At 48.2% G+C, this 21,516-nt stretch overlaps 1 protein-coding gene across 1 annotated transcript; it reads right to left on the reverse strand.

The window, feature by feature from the left end:
• Positions 1-1,043: 1,043 nt before the first annotated feature.
• TST (thiosulfate sulfurtransferase) lies at positions 1,044-11,946 on the reverse strand. The gene is made up of 2 exons (XM_083156354.1): positions 11,296-11,946; positions 1,044-1,481 (listed from the first exon to the last, which is right to left on the reverse strand). Exons 1-2 carry the CDS (start codon positions 11,879-11,881, stop codon positions 1,198-1,200), a joined length of 870 nt encoding a protein of 289 aa, XP_083012480.1. The 5' UTR covers positions 11,882-11,946; the 3' UTR covers positions 1,044-1,197.
• Between the last annotated feature and the right edge of the window lie 9,570 nt (positions 11,947-21,516).

A 21,516-nucleotide genomic window follows, 5' to 3' on the forward strand; every position in this document is an offset into this window, starting at 1 on the left:
ATGTAATGCGTATAATGTCTCAATGGAATGCATGTAATGTCCCCCCCCCCCATTTCATCCCTGCTTGATGCTGCACTGTAATCCACAAAAAATTCCTAGTGTGCGCAAGCACACATGGCCAATAAAGTTGATTCTATTCTATTCTATTACTGAGAGTTGACACTTTGCACCAGAGGGCAGAGGCTGAGACGTTTGTGCTGAGCTCTGATTGGTGGAGCTCATTACATGCTTCTTAGGCCCATGGATAACAGCAGCAGCAGCCTAGTCATGGGAGGGTTTTTAATTAGAGGCAGCACTGGGACTGTGAGGTCTCCTACAGAGTAAGGTGCAGAGGGACAAACACAAGCTTTTCATGTGGTATGTATGTAATGTATGTATGTATGTATGTATGTATGTATATATATATATATCCCCTGAAGTTACCCATTGACCAAGTTTATTCTGCCTTTACTCTGTGATTTGACAGTGTAATATTCCCCAAAGCAGTTTGCGGCCAGTAATGACAAGTGCAAGGGGGCCCCCCTGTCTAAAGTGCCCCGGGCCCCCCTGAAGGCTTAATCTGGCACTGGTCTGATGTATAAGTCAAGGGTTGCTTATAAGTCTGATGTATCAGTCAAGGGGTGCTGCTAAGTCTGCCGTATATCGGTTATTCTAGTGTCGAACTTTGCGCAACTTTTTCCTGGTCGCTAAAATCATTTTGCATTACATCCCAGCTATAGTATTCTGAGACTGCATACACACTGAGCTGCTTTCCCCCGGCCCCGATTGAGGGGGGAGGACGGCGTTGCACAGTGGAGCGCTATGCAAAGCCGTCCTGAAAGCCGCTATCTGCTGGTATAACCAGCAGATGTACGGCTTTCCCGGCAATGTTGTGGGAGCGCGCAGTAGCGCTCATCACTCATGGCTGGGCCATACACACTGGGCGGCTTTGAGCTGAAAGCCGCTCAAACCTGCTGTTTTGAGCGACTTTCAGCTCAAAGTCTCCCAGTGTGTATGGGCCTTTAAATGTGGAGGTAGAAATATTGCATACTATTAATAAAAAGTCAATGTAAAAAAATGTATTTATTATCAAATCAATATAAACCTATATAATAAAACATTTGATTTTTTTTAGCATCCCTGAGTAAAATAAAACTATAACTCATTTGGCATTTATAGATGAGGTTCTAATGTGCCTCAACACATTCTCCTTGTATTCTAACAAGGTATGACTTTATTTTCTGGTTTGGCTCGGTGAAACCATTCAAACCATGATCCATCGTAGATGGCAGTATCTTCCTTCCCCAAAATGTAGGAAGCCATGGCCAGCTGACAAGCAGTCACTCCACGGCGACAAGTAATAGTCAGGGGCTTGGACAGGTCAATGCCTTTCTCCTGAAACAGCTGACGGATTTCATCGGGGGACTTCTCAAAGCCTTCACTTGTGAGAAAGCTGGTGAATGGAAGGCTTATTGAACCAGGGATATGACCAGCGGTAATCACTGTAAATGAGACAAAACAGCTTAATGTAAATGTGCAAATATTAAATACATGATCACTGGCTAATCTAGAAAACACACACACACACACACATGCACACAGTATATGGCGTACACAGCTGCACTCTTTACTGACTGACACAATATAAATGATCTACAGGTGGAGCTAATTACTTCACTTATGATTCTGTGAGGAGACCTGGAAAACATTAAAGGTGCGTACACACGGGGGAGATATATTGCTAGCAATATATTGCTTGCAATATATTGCTGAGCAATATATTGCTCAGTGTCTCCTTTTCAACAAGCGACCAGAGATGGTCGCTGTTGAAAACGAACCTCTGCTGGGGGTGCCGCAGAGGTAATTAGCTGGTCGCAGGAGCAAGCTCCTGCGACCAGCGATTACAATGGGGCAGAAAACGGGAGCGTGCACCCGGCGATTTATTGCCGGGGCACACTCCCAATCACTGGCAATATGGTCGCCTGCGACCATATTCCCAGCGATTATAGCCCCTATCTCCCCCGTGTGTACACAGCATAACTGTTGGTAGCTCTCGAGGACTGGAGTTGGCTACCCCTGGGCTAAATACTCCTCACCTTTGAAGCACCTCAAGGGACCACTAGAGGCCAGTCGGTGGACCGAATGACTCCTTAACAGAAAGTGAAAGCAAAATGATCTGTTATAGACTTGCTGGATATGGAGAGAAGGAGCAGTGCAGAGATTGGAGGTAGGAGCAGAGAGGGACTAAGCCGTCATTTTGACAGGCTTTTAACTAGTCCCATCTAAACCATCTTTATATATGTATATACATCTATACATCATTTATATATATGAGGAAAATATACAGTTCAATGATGCCAAGATGAGAATTCCAACAGCAGATCAGTTAATGGAAACGTAACGGAAGTTATAGCAACCTGATGCAGACGTTAAATAGACCAGAGCATAAATGAAGGAACCAGTCTAAGGGCCTGATTCGGACCTGATTGCTCATCTGCAAAATTGCAGATGACTGCGTGTACATAGACAGAAAGAACCCCCCCCCCCCCCCGTGTAAATTTGCAAGAGAACTGCGAATGGATCGCTATTCCATACAAAATACACAAATAATCGAATCATCAGTCTGTGCAAGTATGAGCAAGTCTGACCCTTCCACAACTCTGCAACTGAGATTGGCTGACCCTCCCTGAAAACGCCTGCATTATTTCTGACACTCCCAGACGGCGGATGAGGTTATGGGTGCAGTGCCCATTATAGATAAGCACATGTCTTTTATTATATGCGGTACACATGAGAGCCCCTACATTTGCCATTAGTGCAGCAATAATTGTATACTTGCCTACGTTTGAAAACTAGTTTCAGGGAGATAATAGATGGTAGTAGAATTTTGCAAAGTGCCCCATTGAGAGGATGTGCCATGCTCCACAGACAGGGCATGTCTATTTCCATATATGTAGAGATTGTGAAAACAGATTGTGAACGTGGCACCTAGAAGCGGGAGTATGTACTTCTACATCTGAGAGGAATCCTTTAAAAGGACTTATGCTGTGTACACACGGTGCAATATGATTGCTGGCGATATATTGCTAGCAATATATCGCCAGCAATCATATTGCTCATGTCTCCTTTTCACTGCTACAGGGGGTTACAGAGACGAGACAGAGACGAAGGCAGGAGGGAGGGAGAAGTGGCACGGGCGGAGGGGGGGCAGTTTGTATGGTATGGATCCGCCTTCCCCGTGACGTATGCTGGAGGCGGGGTGTATCGGGTACACACTGCCGCCGGGGTTATTATTATGTTACAGTCAGACATGGCCCCCGTACGTTCCGTGCACGCAGCAGCAGCAGCCGCCGCTGTGTATGTGTCACAGAGAAGGGGGGAAGAAGCAGCAGCGCTGATCTCTCCGGCGCTGACATCCTGCTCAGCGCCGGGGGAAGTCGCTGGTCGAAGGAGCATGCTCCTGCAACCAGCAACCATTAGGGAGTGCACACGGGAGCGCGCAGCTGGCGATTTATCGCCAGCAGCACTCCAAATCCCTGGCACTATGGTCGCTCAGCGACCATATTCCCAGCGATTTCACCCAATATTGCCCCCGTGTGTACACACCTTTACTGTATATCCAAATGTCAATGAGCTCCAAAGCAGTTAGTAAGAGCTAATATACTTGCTAAAGTGCTGGGAAATGGTGCTAATTAATCAATGTAAATGTATCTAGCTCTCATTCCTTTTCCCCCAAAAAATGTAACAGTGTAATGTGGGCTAGGTGACATGAGGGAGATTGCTGGACTAATGAGGGAGAGAGAAATATTGCTGTTATTTCAGAGAGTCTCCTGCAGGAGGGTAGGCAACTATGAATAATTGCAGTGAATAATTATGATACAATTGCCACAATACACGTGCCTACGTATGCACACGTGCACTGTTCTCGCACCCACAATCAATAGCTTTGCATGGTGTGAATACTCCCATGAACAGGTAGCAAGCAAGGGCAAATAATCCCAATCACGATGCATGTGACCCGTTCAGGAGAAAGGTGAGGGCTATCACATCTGTATGTACTCTATGATACTGAGTGAGACACAAATTCCTCCTATATACATTTGATCTTCACATGCAGTATTGTGGCTGTACCTGTTTGGCATGTTATGGCAGGATTTATTTGGGTAATGTATGTTATTTAAAAAATGTAACAAAAACAAAATATTTAAAAAACTAAATGTCAAACGTTTCCAATTCTGTAAAGGACTTGCACACACATAGATATATTGATATTGTCAGAAGCATTGCATGCACTGTGTATAGTGTACACATGATCTTCTCAACTTGCATGGGGCTGCAATAAATTCAAAAACGAGAGTCGCTCACCAGTCTGATTCATCTGTAAATAAACCTTTATTCCTAACAATCAGAGCTGCTGGATCCAATGGCTACGACTGTTATAGAGTTAAATGCTTGTTTACAGTTGTACCACAGAGTGGTGAATGCACATTACAACACATCCTGTTCAAGAAACAGAAGGAGATACTGTATAGACACAACCGAGGGGGGTCACTGTCACACTACAGCCCCTACACACAGGGAGATTTCAGCATGATTTGCCGGAGATATAGTTGCTGGGTGACCATGTCCCCGTGTGTACATGGTGACAGTCGCCGAGAGCGCGCTACCACGACCAGCCCTGAAGTTATCGGTGGTTGTAGAGTGTCTCGTTTTCATCAGCAACCATCGCTGGTTGCTGATGGAAATGGGACACGGCAATATGCTCACTGAGGGGGCGATTCTGTAACACAGAAATGCGGTAAAAACCCCGTTATCGGGGGTTTTTACCGCATTTCTGTATGCTGTATTAGCCCACCGTAGTGTTAGCACTGCGGAGGGAATCGCCCTCAAAAGCTGGCGATTCCCTGCAGAAGCCTATGGGCTTCTTACTGCAGCGCTGTGTGAGGATCCCTCCCAGCGTGCCCTGCGGCCGGGGTCTGCGCATGAGCAGATGGACACCCGGGTCACAGACTCGGAAGTCCAGTGTCGCATCGCAAGTGACAGCTCTTATCGCAAGAGCTGTCCCTTGCGTTAATAACGGCATATGTTACAGCATATGCCGTTATTAAAATTGCGGTAGCCGGCGAAGGCGGCCACGGATGTTACAACATCCCGCCCTCAGCGATAATTGCTTAGCGAGCATCTAGCACAGTGTGTATGGGGCTTAAGCTATGCACATACAGACTAGGAGTGGAGGGGATCACACTAATGCATATACAATAGTTGCCTACCCTCCTGCATTCTGCAGGAGACTCCCTGAAATAGCAGCAATCTCCCTCTCCCTCATTAGTCTAGCATTCTCACTCATTTCACCTAGCCCACATTGGACTGCTGCTTTGAAGTTGGAGATCTCCAGTTCCCCAGGGCCGATTTAAAAAATTCTGGTATCCCTGGAAAATGAGATCCTCAGCTATCAGCATAGGGCCCTTACACACCTGGGGCCTCTGGGCAAGTGCCCATTGAGCCCATACGAAAAGACGGCCCTGGGTTAGGGAGGGCACACTGATGTACATACAGACTAGGAGGGCACACTGATGCACACACACACTAGGAGGGCAGGGAGGGCACACTGATGCACACACAGACTAGGAGGGCAGGGAGGGCACACTGATGAACATACAGACTAGGAGGTTAGGGAAGGCACACTGATGCACATACAGACTAGGAGGGTAGGGAAGGCACACTGATGCACATACAGACTAGGAGGGTAGGGAGGGCACACTGATGCACATACAGACTAGGAGGGTAGGGAGGGCACACTGATGCACATACAGACTAGGAAGGTAGGGAGGGCACACTGATGCACATACAGACTAGGAGGGTAGGGAGGGCACACTGATGTACATACAGACTAGGAGGGCACACTGATGCACATACAGACTAGGAGGGCAGGGAGGGCACACTGATGCACATACAGACTAGGAGGGTAGGGAGGGCACACTGATGCACATACAGACTAGGAGGTTAGGGAAGGCACACTGATGTACATACAGACTAGGAGTGTAGGGAAGGCACACTGATGCACACACAGACTAGGAGGGCAGGGAGGGCACACTGATGCACATACAGACTAGGAGGGCAGGGAGGGCACACTGATGTACATACAGACTAGGAGGGCAGGGAGGGCACACTGATGTACATACAGACTAGGAGGGCAGGGAGGGCACACTGACGCACATACAGACTAGGATTTTAGGGAGGGCACACTGACGCACATACAGACTAGGAGGTTAGGGAAGGCACACTGATGTACATACAGAGTAGGAGGGTAGGGAGGGCACACTGATGCACATACAGACTAGGAGGGCACACTGATGCACATACAGACTAGGAGGGCACACTGATGCACATACAGACTAGGAGGGCACACTGATGCACATACAGACTAGGAGGGCAGGGAGGGCACACTGATGCACATACAGACTAGGAGGTTAGGGAAGGCACGCTGATGTACATACAGACTAGGAGGTTAGGGAGGGCACACTGATGCACATACAGCATAGGAGGGTAGGGAGGGCACACTGATGCACATACAGACTAGGAGGGTAGGGAGGGCACACTGATGCACATACAGACTAGGAGGGCACACTGATGCACATACAGACTAGGAGGGCACACTAATGCACATACAGACTAGGAGGGTAGGGAGGGCACACTAATGAACATACAGACGAACCATGGCAGAAAACCTCATAGAGGTGCAGACTGGAGCAGCGTTAGCCTTATATTATATAGGATACTTCCCAGATTCTTTTCCCCTAAAGAAAGTTGATAAGAGTTTATCACTGTTGAAGGCGGGGACAGGCATTAAGCAAAGCACAAAATTAATATATCAGGTGAGGTTAGGTGATGTGCATCATTGTGAAAGGAAGACTGGTCCCGGGGGTAATGAGGTGGCATGCATGGCTTAATAAAAGAGAGCGCAGTCACGCCCCCTTTAAACCTGTACACGGGGTGGGGCTGAGCTGTGAATGACAGCTCAGCCTGTGAAAGGGGCGGGGCATCCCATTTCTAGATCTTACACACAGTGGATGGGATTCTCCAAAGCAGAAATGCAGTAAAACCCCCGGTATCAGGGTTTTTACCGCATTTCTGTATTCTCTGTTGCCCCTCTGCAGTGTCAGCTCTGCGGAGGGAATTGCCAGCGAAAACTGGCGATTCCTTGCAGAAGCCTATGGGCTTCTTACCGCAGCGCTGTGTGAGGGATCCGTCACGGATCCCTCCCAGCATGCCCTGCAGCCGGCTCCAGCGCTCTGCGCATTCAGACTCCCGGGTCTCAGACCCGGAAGTCCAGCGCCGTGGCCGCATCGCGTTAATGATCGCATATGATAGAGCATATGCGATCATTAACAATGCGAAGCCCGGCGGAGGGGGGGCGTTAGAGGGCTGCGGATGTTAGCACATCAGCCCAGTATCTGTAAAAGGGTGAAGTGTTGACATTTATCTTTCTATATAGATTGTCATCCTTCAAAGTAAAACTATCATCAAATCTGCGTTTTACAAGCTGTTCTCATATTTATACAGAACTGAAAGCTGCAATTTATTAAATTACTAAATTGGCAGCATGATGCATAGCATATGTGGTGTTATGTAATAATATAATGTTCCCTGATAACTGACAGGCCTACTTTAATTAAGCAGACATGGAAACCTCTAATTATGTACACAGCATTTAATGATGTACACGGTATATTTATTGTCCCTACGCTACTGAAGAATACTAACCAGCTGCTTTATTGAGTAAAGGGGTGAACACACAGGCTCGGGCTGGGCGATTCTGACTACATAGATTTGGCTTGGTCAAAATGAAGATGTAGTTAGCCATCAGAGAGGGGTGGCCGTCATCCCCAGCTGCAAAAGCCAAATACACTGTTTGCGGCAGCTAAGTCAAAATTGCCTTGCCTGCACAGCCTATTTGGTTGGGCGATGGCATCGCCACGGGGCTGGGCATCGCTTTCGCTTGCAATGTACACATGGGGTGATTCTGTATAACCTTCTAGACAATTTTGACTATCTAGTCTAAATCTCCTGGCCAAATCGCACCGTGTGTACATGGCTTTGATCATGAAATTATGGGGGTTATTCTGATGTGCACGCAGGAGGGCTGCGTTCGCGTCGGGACCAATGCTTTTGTTATGCGCATGTGCATTTCTGCTCATGCGCATATGCAGGGCGTGTGCACCTACGGCAAAATTCTGGACAGCGGACGGGGGCGGAGAGGGGCGTGAGGCTCCGGGCAGCCACCTTAGCATATGGGAATGCCCAGCTTTTCATGGGCATTCCCACGAGAACACTGGGCATTCTCATGGTAATGAGGCCGAGACGGATCACCGTATGTCAGCTGGCCGCCGATATCCGTCCCAGCATGCACGCATATGTAAGTGACTTTTATATGCATGCACCTTCCACATCTTTGGATGGTCAGCAACCATGCAAAGATGTGGGTGTTCCCCGCAGCATGCCAATGGATGTTTATGTTAAACATCAGTTTGCAGCCTGTGCATGGGGACACACGCTGCGAGGGGGGGCGGCCAGCCCAGCATTCGTTGGGAGGGGTTTGGTGAACTCGCAAGGCTGCAAATCAACCAGAATTACCCCCTATGATTCATTATCTGTGTGTAGATATACTGCACTTCTGTTATCTGTCTAAGGTTAATAGATAGCTTTCAGGAATGTTTTTTTGTTATTTTCTGCTGCAAAGTGCTTACGAATGTTTTCAATATAATAATGGAATGAAGAAAAAATGCAATTTAAGAGTCAAAAGAATAGATACTGTACTTTGGGTGTAAATTGCATATGATTGCAAACATTACATGTTATCGGGAAAATAAATGAATCTTGCTTCCTGTGCAGAGTTAAAGCTGGGTACACACTGGGCAATATATCGTTAACAATATGCAGAGGCTTAACTCTGGGAGACAATGGAGTAATTTGCCCCTGGGCTCCTGCTCCCAATGGGACACCCTCTCATCTCACCACCCTGCCAGTTTGAATCAATTTATTGAAAGCTGTTTATATTGTTTCTGTAGCCGACTCCCTCTCCTAGCAGGACCTTAGTCATCACACTTTCTTTATTTGATATATATATATATATATATATAAAATACATACAGTACATACACACACACACACATGCATGCATATATTAATATAAGGTGGTGTGTGTATGTTTGTGGGGCACGAATATTTATCTTGCCTTCGGGCAACTGGGAGAAACTTCACTGATGATATGCACGATTCCGATTTCGTTAACGATATATTGTGGTCACCATACCTCCCAACTTGTGAGTTGAAGAAATAGGGACACTCGCGCAGCTTCGCGGCGCAAGCGCCCGAAAAGGGGGCAGGGCGTATGCAAATGAGGTCGTGGCTTATGCTAATTAGCCGCAACCTCATTTTCATACGAGAATAGACACAGCGTCTATTCTATTAGATTGGGGGGGTCTCCCAACTGCCACCCCCCGCAGCGGGACAATGCCTGCCGCGGGTGGGACAGCGGGACAGGACCGAAAATCGGGACTGTCCCGCTGTAATCGTGACAGTTGGGAGGTATGGGTCACTGTGTATGCTCAATATCATTAATAAAGCATGCTCGCAGGTATATTTAACGACCCTCCCGGCTGTCTGTACAACATGACAATATCATCACGGATTGCATGTATGGAGCTGGGGTCCGGCTGATGTCACAGACCAATATCGTTAATGATATCGGTCAGTTTGTACCCAGCTTAAGAATACAGGGCAGATGTCTAACATGTCCAGCATGCCTGGCAAACATCGCCAGCTTATAGCAGGAGACAAAAGGAGCAGTGTAAATCAACACAAGTATTGGGGAGCATGCAAATGAATTCAATTGCTGTAAACAAATCTCAGCACCTTGTTTCTGAGAATGTCAGCATAACTGAGAGAGATTAATAACATTGGGACAGAACAGAGGCATACCCCATTCATCATCACCATCATTATGAGATTCTGACAAGCAACAGGGTTCGAAGACCTTCAGGTGATTCAACTCCAGATGCACTTGCAACTGTTTGGCCCTCAGCATGGAATGCATTTGGCATGAACACACCCCTTATTATACTTCAGTCGCGTGCAAGAAGTGTGACTCGGTCTGCATGCATTGTGCCATTTGAGTGTGTGTGTGTGTGTGTGTGTGTGTGTGTGTGTGTGTGGGGGTGCACAAGTCCAGTAGGGAAGGATTCAATTAGGTGTGCGCAGCTTGCAGGGGGTGCGAGTTACCATTGCGACAGTGTATACATGCCATCAATACAGAAAGTCCTCCCATCGCGGCCCCTTCTAGCAAAGGGCTCTCACATTTGTCTCGCTGCTCTATGGTGCTACGAACAAAAATCATGTCTGGCGGTACCATATGTGAGGCATACACTGCACCTAGGGGGTGTAACACACAGTGCGATTGTCTTGCTATTTGATCGGGATCGAATTGCAAGGCAAACACATTTGATTTGGACTATATAGTACAGATCAGTACTATATAGTCTCACCTGCAGAGTCTATTTTTCTATTTCATTTCGATACTGTGGGGCTGCGCATCAGGATCCAATTGGAATATTTCGATTTCCAATAGATTTTGATTCAATCTCGATTATAAGCAAAATGGAATAGAAAAACAGACCACATTGAACCGTGTGTACAGGGCATTAGTTGCATGTGTGAGCTGTCCCCCCCCAACTAAGCATAAGACTTTTTAGGGGCAAAAGTGCCGTAGCCACAGCAATGGCACCTGATCTCATACCCTTCGTAGACTGGTCTCGTAGGCCTGAATTTGCACCCTTGTGTAAATTCGTGCCACTGTAAAGTGCGGCCATTGACGCGATGATTGACCCCTTAATGTGAAATCACATAGGGCTGCTTTAGGAGTATATACGGCCTATTTGAATAAATCTGTTGCAGACTATGCATTGCAGTTTTCCCACGATTGTGCACCCTGAGGCTATTTGGCATATCAGATATTAATTCTGAGCAATGGCTTGTTTATAATAAATGTTGTGGAATTAACAGCTGCACCTTTTCTTCTGAGACCTATAAAGTCTGTATGACCTAAATAACTACGCATATCTGCCAACAGTCCCGATTTCACATAACAAATGGAGGTATGGTTGAGGTGTAGATGACCTGAGAATTGTCCAGTGTCCTCATTTTTTTATTTGGGAATGTTGGTAGATATTCATCCTAAACCGAATTCTATACATTTTCTTTTATCCTGCACTTAGAACCTGTCGGCTTAGTTTTGTATTTATCATCAGTGTATCTCACCTCCTCCAGGTTCTGGCTCTGTCCCCTTGAACCGTCCCGCGGGGCGGGAATCCACCAGCTGGAACTCTCCAGTGCTCAAGTTTTTCTCTATATCTTCAAATTTCTTCACCTTAGAAGCATTCAGCACGGCTTGGTAAGTCTCTGGTGGTGGCTTCACCACCTCAGATGTGACTGGCAGCCCCTGCTTCTCCCAGTTCCTGAAGCCTCCATCCAGCACGGACACCTTTTTGTGTCCGAACACCTTGAACATCCACCAGATCCTTGCGGCATAGTAAATGCCCACTTGATCGGCATCGTACACCACAACATGGCTCTCATTGTTTATGCCAAGGTTGCCCACATATTTGGAAAAGCTGGACTCGCTGGGCAGCATCACTTCGTATGGTGATGCCAAGTCTTTACATTCATCTAAGTCAAAGTATAATGCACCTGGAATGTGCTTCTCTTCATACTCCTTTCGGCCATCTCTTATCGGTGGGTAGTAGAATGAGGCATCCAGCACACGCAGAGCAGGGCCTGGGGTTTTCAGGGCTCCGGACAGCCAGTTTATTGAGACCAGAGCCCGGGAGAGAAGTTGGTGAGACATGATCCCAGCTCTGTACAAGGAGCACTGTGTTGTTACGCTACTGAAGCATGTAGGATGTGAGGCTCAGATAAGGCTGCACTTGGACTTGTGCCAAGAGGCTGAACTACAAATCTTTATTTGTCGTACACTTCTAACAGCACAGGCTGCTGGGGGAAGTCATATTACAAATTCCTTTATTGTGCTGCAATCTAGAAATCCTATAGTTACTGACATTTGGCACACAACATATCCATTTAATATTTAACTTATTGTTATATAACTACAGTATTTGTAGTCCATATGAAATGTTAAAATGAGAACCCATATTCCAACTTAAGGTTATGTATATGCATGTTATTTAAGGAAGGGCTTATTTGAGAATTGAATTAGAAGTATCTGTTTTAGGTCATATCAAGTCTATACAGGCGTAGCTTAATTTCAGTTGTCTTTGCCATATTTTACATTTATTTAATTTTATTTTTGCTGCTTCATGCATAATTAAGAAATGTAAGAAATTTATTTTATGGAAAAAAAAAACAAGTCTTAAGGCCCTTATGCAATTCTTGTTCCACCTACCATTCCCAACCTGCAGCAGCCACAGCAGGTCTCCAACTATCCACCTACCTTCTCTACCACAGAAGGGCAGAAGCTGCTGCAGCAGCCAGAAGCAAGTCTCCCAACTATTCACCTACCCTACCCAACCACAGCAGGGCAGAAGCTGCCTCTCTCCCTCATTAGTCTAGCAATCTCTAGCATAGCACTCCAGCGCCCTAACCCGAGCGGAGGTCCTAAACAAGCAAGGGAGTGCTATCCCACAAAAAAAGGACCTACCCCGGGCTATTTGGATGTATTCCACAATACACAACATTGCCTTCAATTGCTGGACAGCACAATGTTGGTTTCAACACCATTTCCACTCTAGGAGGCATTATAGGAACGGACCTAACATATACAGGACTCTGAAAATACGGTACAGTATTTATTGGTTTAATTAGCATTTCCTTCTGTCACATTGTTGACTTCTTAATTATGTTGTTATAGGTCATATAATTAATCTATCTACTGCACAGCGCAGTGTACACTCTTTCTCCTTTTGGAGCTAATTATTTCACCTGTGATTCTGTGTGGAGACCTGGAAAATGTGCACTTGTTGGGGGGTCCTGAGGACTGAGGTTAAGAATCACTGCCATAAGGGCTTGTCCGATTAAACCCATCTTGAAACGTAGATCCTCCCTTAAGGTGATAAGGTAGTGAGCAAAGTTTGAAGACGGTTAAAGAGTTATCGCGGAACATCCATATACACACACACACACACACACACAAACATCGATAAGCAAGCAGCAATTTTCATCTTTCTCTGACTGCAGTCTTTCAAAAGGGATATGGGTCATAGGGTCAACTATATTAACCCCTTCCCGCCGCAGCATGTTTTTGCCTTCCTGACAGAGGTATTTTTTTCAAATCTGACATGTATCACTTAAGTGGGGATAACTTTTTTTTGCTTTTACTTATCCCAGTGATTTTGAGATTGTTTTCCCGTGACACATTGTAATTTAAATTAGTGGTGAATTTTGGTCGTAACAATTTTTTTTTTTTTGTGAAAAATACCAAAATGTCATAAAAAAATGGAACATTTTGCTATTTGCAAAATGTTACATTTTCTGCTTGTGAGACAAATAATCATACCACTCAAAATAGTTAATAACTAACAAAGACCATATCTATACTTTATTAAAAAATCATTATTTTAACCTCCTTTAATTTTTTGGGACACTAGGGGGCAGCAGAGTCTAAATTTTACACTACACGCAGTTTAACGCTGGTTTTGGCTGTTCACTTTTGGACAGCCAATCGCAGCGATCGCCCAAGACGGGGGGCAACCCTGCACCCCCTGGGCAATGAGGGAGGATGTCTGCTGTCAGGGACAGCAGACATCGTCCCTCTGTCACCGCGTCTGTAGACGCGGTGGCACTTTTAAGTCATGACGTATATATACGTCATGTGTCGGGAAGTACATCCCGGCCATGACGTATATATACGTCAAATGTCGGGAAGGGGTTAAGTTCGATCGTCATTGGGTCAACCACTATTAGTCGACAGTCCAAAAGTATGAAAAACCATCTGTTCGGGGGCGGGGGGGGGGGGAGTGAAGATTCATGTTGACCTTTATTCATGTCAACCTTTCGTATTTGTCATTTTTTTTTCATGTCAACTTATGGCTTGTCTACTAATAGTGGTCCACCTATTGAATGTCAACCTGTATATTGTTGACCTGCCGACCGCATCCCTTCCACAGACAGTGTGCATGCTAGCCTTGAGGCCTGTAAGCAGCGGAGTTGTGGATTATTACTGATGGATGACTGCAGATGGTGCTGTAGATACATAAGCTGAACTCTTGTTTAACTCCATGTTAAAGTTTTGTAATAGTCTGTCTTCTCTGCTGCTGAGTCTCTACAGTGGCATCTACATATGTGACACACAATTTTTACATTCTAAAAATAAATGCACAACCCACCTTATTTTATTAAAATTTATTATTTTAATAAAATAGGTGGTGGTCACATATTTCCCAAACTAAGGGTCCGATTAAGACTTGTTTGCAAAGGTACGATACTGCACATGTACAAACCCCCGCAGCGAGGACCTTTGGCTAATATTTGATTCACCTGATGGACAGCCAGGGGGACTGCCGAGGCACTAGGCGTTTCATTGGTGTGCCCACAAAAACTGCGGACATACCCAGAGAAACCCAGGGGTGCCCCTGACTGCTAGGGGCGGGTAGCTGATGTCACATGATGAGAACGCCAGCCTTCGAGTCATCTAAAAAGAATGTCCTGACCGACGTGCATTCAGAACCGGTACACTGTACCGGCGCGCATTCAGAACCGCTTGCACTGTACCGGCGTGCATTCAGAACCGCTTGCACTGTCCCGGGGTGTGTTTGTGGTTTACCTGCTCGCTAGGCAGCGATTATATTCAGCCTAGTGAGCAGGTCTGAATCAGGCCTAAGATCGCTCTCTCTCTGAACCTAATTCAGACCTGATCGCTGGGCTGCTAGTTTTTGAAATCCTGCGATCATGTATAGAAGGCCCATCCAAACTTAGCTGGATCGTCAATTCCCTTCAAATCCATTCGCAAGTCACTAACATCAAATGATTTTTCCAGTGTCCGCAGTCTGTGCGCAGCCCAGGACTTATTCAAGGCTGCCTTAGAGGCTGAAACTATCATCACACACCTTCCCCTAAAATGCCTGGGCACGCCTGCGTTTTCTCTGACACCCCTAGAAAACGGACAGTTATTTATTTTATTTATTAACAGTTTCTTATATAGCGCGTACATATAATGCTGGCGTACGGCCAGCAACAAATAAAAGAATCAGCATTTTATCGCAGGATGGCCTCACACATACTTACTATGGCCCATTTGCATGTTCAGTCTATTCATAATTACCCGGCCTGCAAATCTGCTGAGCGATCAGGTCTGAATAAGGCCCTATGGAGGTAATTCTGACCTGACTGCACAGCCGGGAATGTGCAGAGGCCAGCAATCAGGTAGACGCTTCCCCACTATAGTGAATCCCGCCTGGCAAATTAATGTGTATGCAATGTGAATGGATGTGTACTGTAGCCTAATGAAAATTACCCAAACCCTTCGTTACAGGTTCACAACCAAATTATTTCACCAACTTCTACTGTATTTTACCTCCAGGTGAATGATATGAACTTACACCAAACTCTTCTCCTCACATATCCACCCAAAGCCCACACTACTCACCCTCCTGCCACCATGCCACCAACCCCTGATTGAGTTTGCAGTGGCTGCTGCAGTGGCAGGCTGCTCAGTGCAGTTGCTCTCTGGCACTGACCTAATGAATAACAGAGACAAATGGGAGATGGCGTTTTAGTGGCAACCATGGAATAATGCCTCCCAATAGGCACGGGCAGTTCAATTCCCTCTGCCCAGCATACTGGTACTGGACATTATTGACTGTAACTATTACTAAATTCATTTTTAGATTTATGAACAACATTCATAAATAATAATAACAATTACATTCATTCTGTCTGCAGGACCATCGTGCAATACCAAGAGAAATTTACAGCTCACTATACAATACAGAGAGCATTCAAGTGGATGCCAGAAATACACTAGACATTACAGAGAGCATTATTGTGACATTCAAGGCTATCATCTCATTATTAAATAGCCTTCCTAAAGAAAACATCATGGGTGAGATTTAATAGGATGAGAGATTCAGAAAGTGAGAGATTTGGGAAGAAATCTCCAGTTTTTTTAAAGCAGCAATAATTTACACTGCACAATCAAACTGGTTTTGCAGTATAAATGATTGCCGCTTTAAAAAAACTGGAGATTTCTTACCAAATCTCTCACTTTCTGAATCTCTCATCCTATTAAATCTCACCCACTGGATGCCGACAGTCAGAATACCAATGTTGGCGGAGGAGTGGGTGGTGGAGAGGGGTTCAGAGGGAGGAGCAGACAGTGTTACAGTACAAAGAGAGCTGCATTCATCTTCTAAGTGTGTTTGTAAAAACTATTTTTGGTGGGTCTCTGTACGCTGAAGGAGGTTAGGGTTTACATTGAGGGAGGGTCAGGGTTTGATGCTGAGGGTGGGAGGGTCAGGGTTTGACGCTGAGGGAGAGAGGGTCAGGCTTTGATGCTAATGGAGGGAGGGTCAGGGTTTGACGCTGAGGGAGGTTAGGGTCAGGTGTACGCTGAAGGAGGTTAGGGTTTACATTGATGGAGGGTCAGGGTTTGACGCTGAGGGAGGGAGGGTCAGGGTTTGATGTGGAGGGAGGTCAGGGTTTATGCTGAGGGAAGGAGGGTCAGGGTTTGACGCTGAGGGTGGGAGGGTCAGGGTTTGACGCTGCTGAAGGTTAGGGTCAGGTGTACACTGAAGGAGGTTAGGGTTTACATTGATGGAGGGTCAGGGTTTATGCTGAGGGAAGGAGGGTCAGGGTTTATGCTGAGGGAGGGAGGGTCAGGGTTTGACGCTGAGGGAGGGAGGGTCAGGGTTTGATGTGGAGGGAGGTCAGGTTTGATGCTGAGGGTGGGAGGGTCAGGGTTTGACGCTGAGGGAGGGAGGGTCAGGGTTTGATGTGGATGGTGGGAGGGTCAGGGATTGATGTTGAGGGTGGGAGGGTCAGGGTTTGACGCTGAGGGTGGGAGGATCAGGGTTTGACGCTGAGGGAGGGAGGGTCAGGGTTTGACGCTGAGGGTGGGAGGGTCAGGGTTTGATGTTGAGGGTGGGAGGGTCAGGGTTTATGCTGAGGGAGGGAGGGTCAGGGTTTGACGCTGAGGGAGGGAGGGTCAGGGTTTGACGCTGAGGGTGGGAGGGTCAGGGTTTATGCTGAGGGAGGGAGGGTCAGGGTTTGACGCTGAGGGTGGGAGGGTCAGGGTTTATGCTGAGGGAGGGAGGGTCAGGGTTTGACGCTGAGGGTGGGAGGGTCAGGGTTTGACGCTGAGGGTGGGAGGGTCAGGGTTTGACGCTGAGGGAGGGAGGGTCAGGGTTTGACGCTGAGGGAGGGAGGTCAGGGTTTGACGCTGAGGGTGGGAGGGTCAGGGTTTGACGCTGGGGGAGGGAGGGCCAGGGTTTGACGCTGAGGGAGGGAGGGCCAGGGTTTATGCTGATTGAGGGTTAGGCTTGATGCTGAGCGAGGGCGGGTATGGAATTCTAAGGGAAAAAGTTGGTACTTGTTTCTTAGCACTGCGTCCATCGCATACCTTAATTAGTGGGACCCGATTTTCGGGTCCTAAGAGCCGCACTGTACAATTTTAATATCACGTCGCATCGCATGCTATTACAATGGCATGCAATGCGATGCGATTTCTAATTGTACAAGCACCCTGATGGGTGATTACTATGTTAAATGCACCCCCATTGTTAACGCCAACCGCACTATCAACGCCAACCCGAAGCGCGGCGAGCGCTGCAAGCCAGCGAGGGGTGGCGGTACGCGTCCTCCGACATTTTCATACCCCCACTATCCACGTCGGCGTAGAGTCCACTTTATATAGAGCCCGAAGCGTGGCGAGCGCAGCGTGGCGAGCGCAGCGTGCCCCGCGAGGGGACGCGGAATACATGTGAAGTTATCTGCGTCCCTCGTGGGGATCGCTGCGCTTGCCGACGTGGATAGTGGGGGTATGAAAAGGTCGGAGGACGCGTACCGCCGCCCCTCGCGGGCTCGCTGCGCTGGCCAAGCTTCGGGTTGGCGTTCATAGTGTCGGTGGCGTTAACAATGAGGGTGCATATAACATAGTAATCACCCATAAGGGTGCATGTACAATTAAAAAATCATTTTGATTGCATCGATCGCATCGCATGCGATCTGGTCACATGCCTTGCGATCGATGCGATCAAAACGATGGCATAAGATTAAAATCGTGGGCGCCATGCTAGGAAACAAGTACCAAAAAGTTATATGTGTTTTAAATAACACAAATGCGGATTGCGGGTCACTGAAAGGAAAGTATGTTATTTAACTTTCGAGTTTAGGGACGGTCCTGAAGCATAACGGACGTCATCTTATGCCTGGGCTCCAGGACGGACTGATCCAGCGTTCCACGGTAGGGCTCGGCCAGCTCAGAGCCGTGACTTTGTGGACCGCGCCATTAACCAGCTGGGGGGAGATGTGTGGTCAGCAGCCGCCAGCTGCCAGCTCCCCTGGGGGGGGGGGGGGGGGGGAGTGCGCTGCCAGCTGCTGCTAAGCAGCTGTGGGCGAGGTTGCAGGCGCTACTGCTCACCTGGGCCGAGTATTTGCACCGGCCGCCACTAATCAGGGGGTGGGCCGGCTCCTGCTCCTGGGGGGAGGTGCGTGCGCCGGCTGCTGCTAAGCTGGGGTTGAGGTTGCAGGAGCTACCACTCACCTGCCCCGTGAAGTCCGTGAGACATGAGCTGGTGGGGGAGAGGTGAAGTTGTCAGTTGCCGGCTGCCACTATCCATGTCCGGGGGGGAAGGGGGGGGGGGGGTGAGCGATGCTGTGGAGGCAGCAGTGTCTTTGGCTGTCAGCATATGGGGCAGCATGGGGAGGTAGAGGGTGTCTGGCACTGGGGGCTGGTTCTCTGTCACTGTGTGAGTGTGTGTGGAGTCAGAGGCTCTGATAGGCTATTAGCCTATGACTCCACCCAGTGTTATACACACACACTCACAGCTTGAGTGACAGATGTAGCTAAATATATAAGAGATTACTTCCTAGTAAAAGTAAATCTAAAACAGAAATGATACGCAGTGTCTTTGGGGCGGTGTCCAAATGCAAACAAACAGATATGTGGGGCGAATGTAAGAAGATACCCATATATTTATAGCAACAACTGAGAGACAGATAATGGGCGGGATTCTCTAAAATCCGCAGCCCTCTTCGCCGGCCACCGCATTTCTAATGACCGCATATTCTCTAAAATATGCGGTCATTAACGCAAGGGACAGCTCTTGCGGTAAGAGCTGTCCCTTGCGATGCGGGGCCGTTGCTGGACTTCCGGGTCTATGACCCGGGAGTCCGTCTGCGCATGCGCAGACTGACGCGCCGGCCGCAGGGCATGCTGGGAGGGATCCGTGATGGATCCCTCACACACCGCTGCGGTAAGAAGCCCATAGGCTTCTGTAGGGAACCGCCAGCTTTTGCTGGCGATTCCCTCCGCAGCGGTGACACTGCGGAGGGGGGTTAGAGAATACAGAAATGCGGTAAAAACCCTGATAACGGGGTTTTTACCGCATTTCTGTAATAGAGAATCTCGCCCAATATCATTAGTAGACAGTGACCAGGGTGAGAATGTAGTGGGTGGATGTGGTGCCTGAGTGAGTTCACACTCTAGGGAGCCCGTTTATTATTGCATATTTAGCTGCAAATATTAAGTACTAGGCGATTCATCACGCCCTAAGGGCGCTCTTCACACCGTCGTAAGGGGCTCCGCCCCGTTAATTTGTACAGTATTTTATTGTGTGAAATATGGTTATAATGTTAAGTTCATTGTGTGCAATGCAACCATGTGCGGTGTGGCTACTTTAAGTGTGCAGAGTTGGGACACATGAGTGCCTGGGGCGGGGAGGAGCAGCATGCTAGCGGTGTGCATTCATGAGGGGGGCGAGATATTTGTGCTCGTGAAGGAGAGGAGAGTGGTGGACAGTGAGCGGGGATTAACCCCCCTTTTAAGTACTTAACCCTAACTGTTACTCCTCACAGCCTAATTGTAAACTCCCAGCTAGCACAGGAGTCACAGTGGTGTTGTGGAGTTGAGCTGCAGTCTCCCTCTCTCCCTTCTTCAGTACCCCCACCCCGATAACAGCATTCCTCCTCCCCCTGCTCATTTAGTACCCCCCTCCAGCACTTCGACTCCCCTTGCTGCTCCAGCACTACCCTTGCTTCATGAGCACTCCTCCAGCAATTCCCCTCCACCTGCTCCCTCAGTACCCCCCTCCAGCACTCCCCTACCCCCTGCTCCTTCAGTATTTCTCTCGAGCACTTCCCCTCCTCCATCATTCTCCCCTCCAGAACTCCCCCTGCTCCTTGTTTACTCCCCTCCAGCACTCCCCCCCCTCCTGCTTCTTCATCCCCCCCACCCCACCACCTCCAGCACCCCCCCCCTGCCCTTTCAGTGCCCCCACCAGCACTCCCTCCTACAGTGTTCTCCTCCAGATAGCAACTCCCCTCAGTGGCACACCTGCCCGTTCACTGCGTAGCCCTCCGACTCTCACTCACCCAGCTGTGTCCCGGTTATAGGGAGACGCGAGACGGGCCAGGCGAGCAGCTGCAAGCGTGGCAGAGGAAGAGGAGGGCGGCTGGGGATCATGCGGCTTGGAGCGGAAAGCGACGACTCCTGTCCCGGAAACGATGCAGTTTATAAGTGTTTGTCAGGGAGGGAGGGTTATAATGGAGGCTAGTGGTGACCAGCACTGTGGGTAAGGGAAGGAACGCTGTCCGGCAGATCCGAATATGGTGATCCGAGTCAGGATCCGAGCCGGCTCGGGAGTTCCCGCCTAAATTCCGGACCGAAAATGATGCAAAACGTCATCATCGCGCTGTCGGATTCTCGCGGGATCTGGATTCCATATAATACCCACGCGCGCCCGCCATCTTTACTCCATTATAGGAGTGGAAAGACGGTGGTTGGGATCTGTGCTCCGTTCTCTCTGCTCTTTGCTCCGTTCTCCATGCCCTGTGCTGTGATTTATTTAGTGTGATTTTTTATTTTATTGTAAACTAGGTGCTGCAGTGCTCACACGCTGTGTCCAGTGTACAGGGGCTGTGTCCACTGTCCAGGGGCTGTGTCCACTGTCCAGGGGCTGTGTCCACTGTCCAGGGGCTGTGTCCACTGTCCAGGGGCTGTGTCCACTGTCCAGGGTGCTGTGTCCACTGTCCAGGGTGCTGTGTCCACTGTCCAGGGTGCTGTGTCCATTGTCCAGGGACTGTGTCCAGGGTGCTGTGTCCACTGTCCTGGGGCTGTGTCCATTGTCCAGGGACTGTGTCCAGGGTGCTGTGTCCACTGTCCAGGGGCTGTGTCCATTGTCCAGGGACTGTGTCCAGGGTGACGGGCTGTATCCAGTGTCCAGTGTAACTGGCTGTGTCCAGTGTGACGGCATATATCTAGTGTTCAGTGTGATGGCCTATATCCAGTGTCTAGTGTGACGGGCTATATCT

Source organism: Crinia signifera, chromosome 8 (genome assembly GCF_055691185.1).
Source record: "Crinia signifera chromosome 8, ASM5569118v1, whole genome shotgun sequence".
NCBI classification, from domain to species: Eukaryota; Metazoa; Chordata; class Amphibia; order Anura; family Myobatrachidae; genus Crinia; species Crinia signifera.

What these genes read in the sequence shown, in the direction of transcription:
- TST (XM_083156354.1), bottom strand. Translation starts at nt 11,881, where the DNA reads ATGTCTCACCAACTTCTCTCCCGGGCTCTGGTCTCAATAAACTGGCTG. An exon ending in AGAGCCAGAACCTGGAGGAG is followed by an intron (nt 1,482 to 11,295) that starts GTGAGATACACT and finishes TCTCATTTACAG; the next exon opens with TGATTACCGCTGGTCATATC.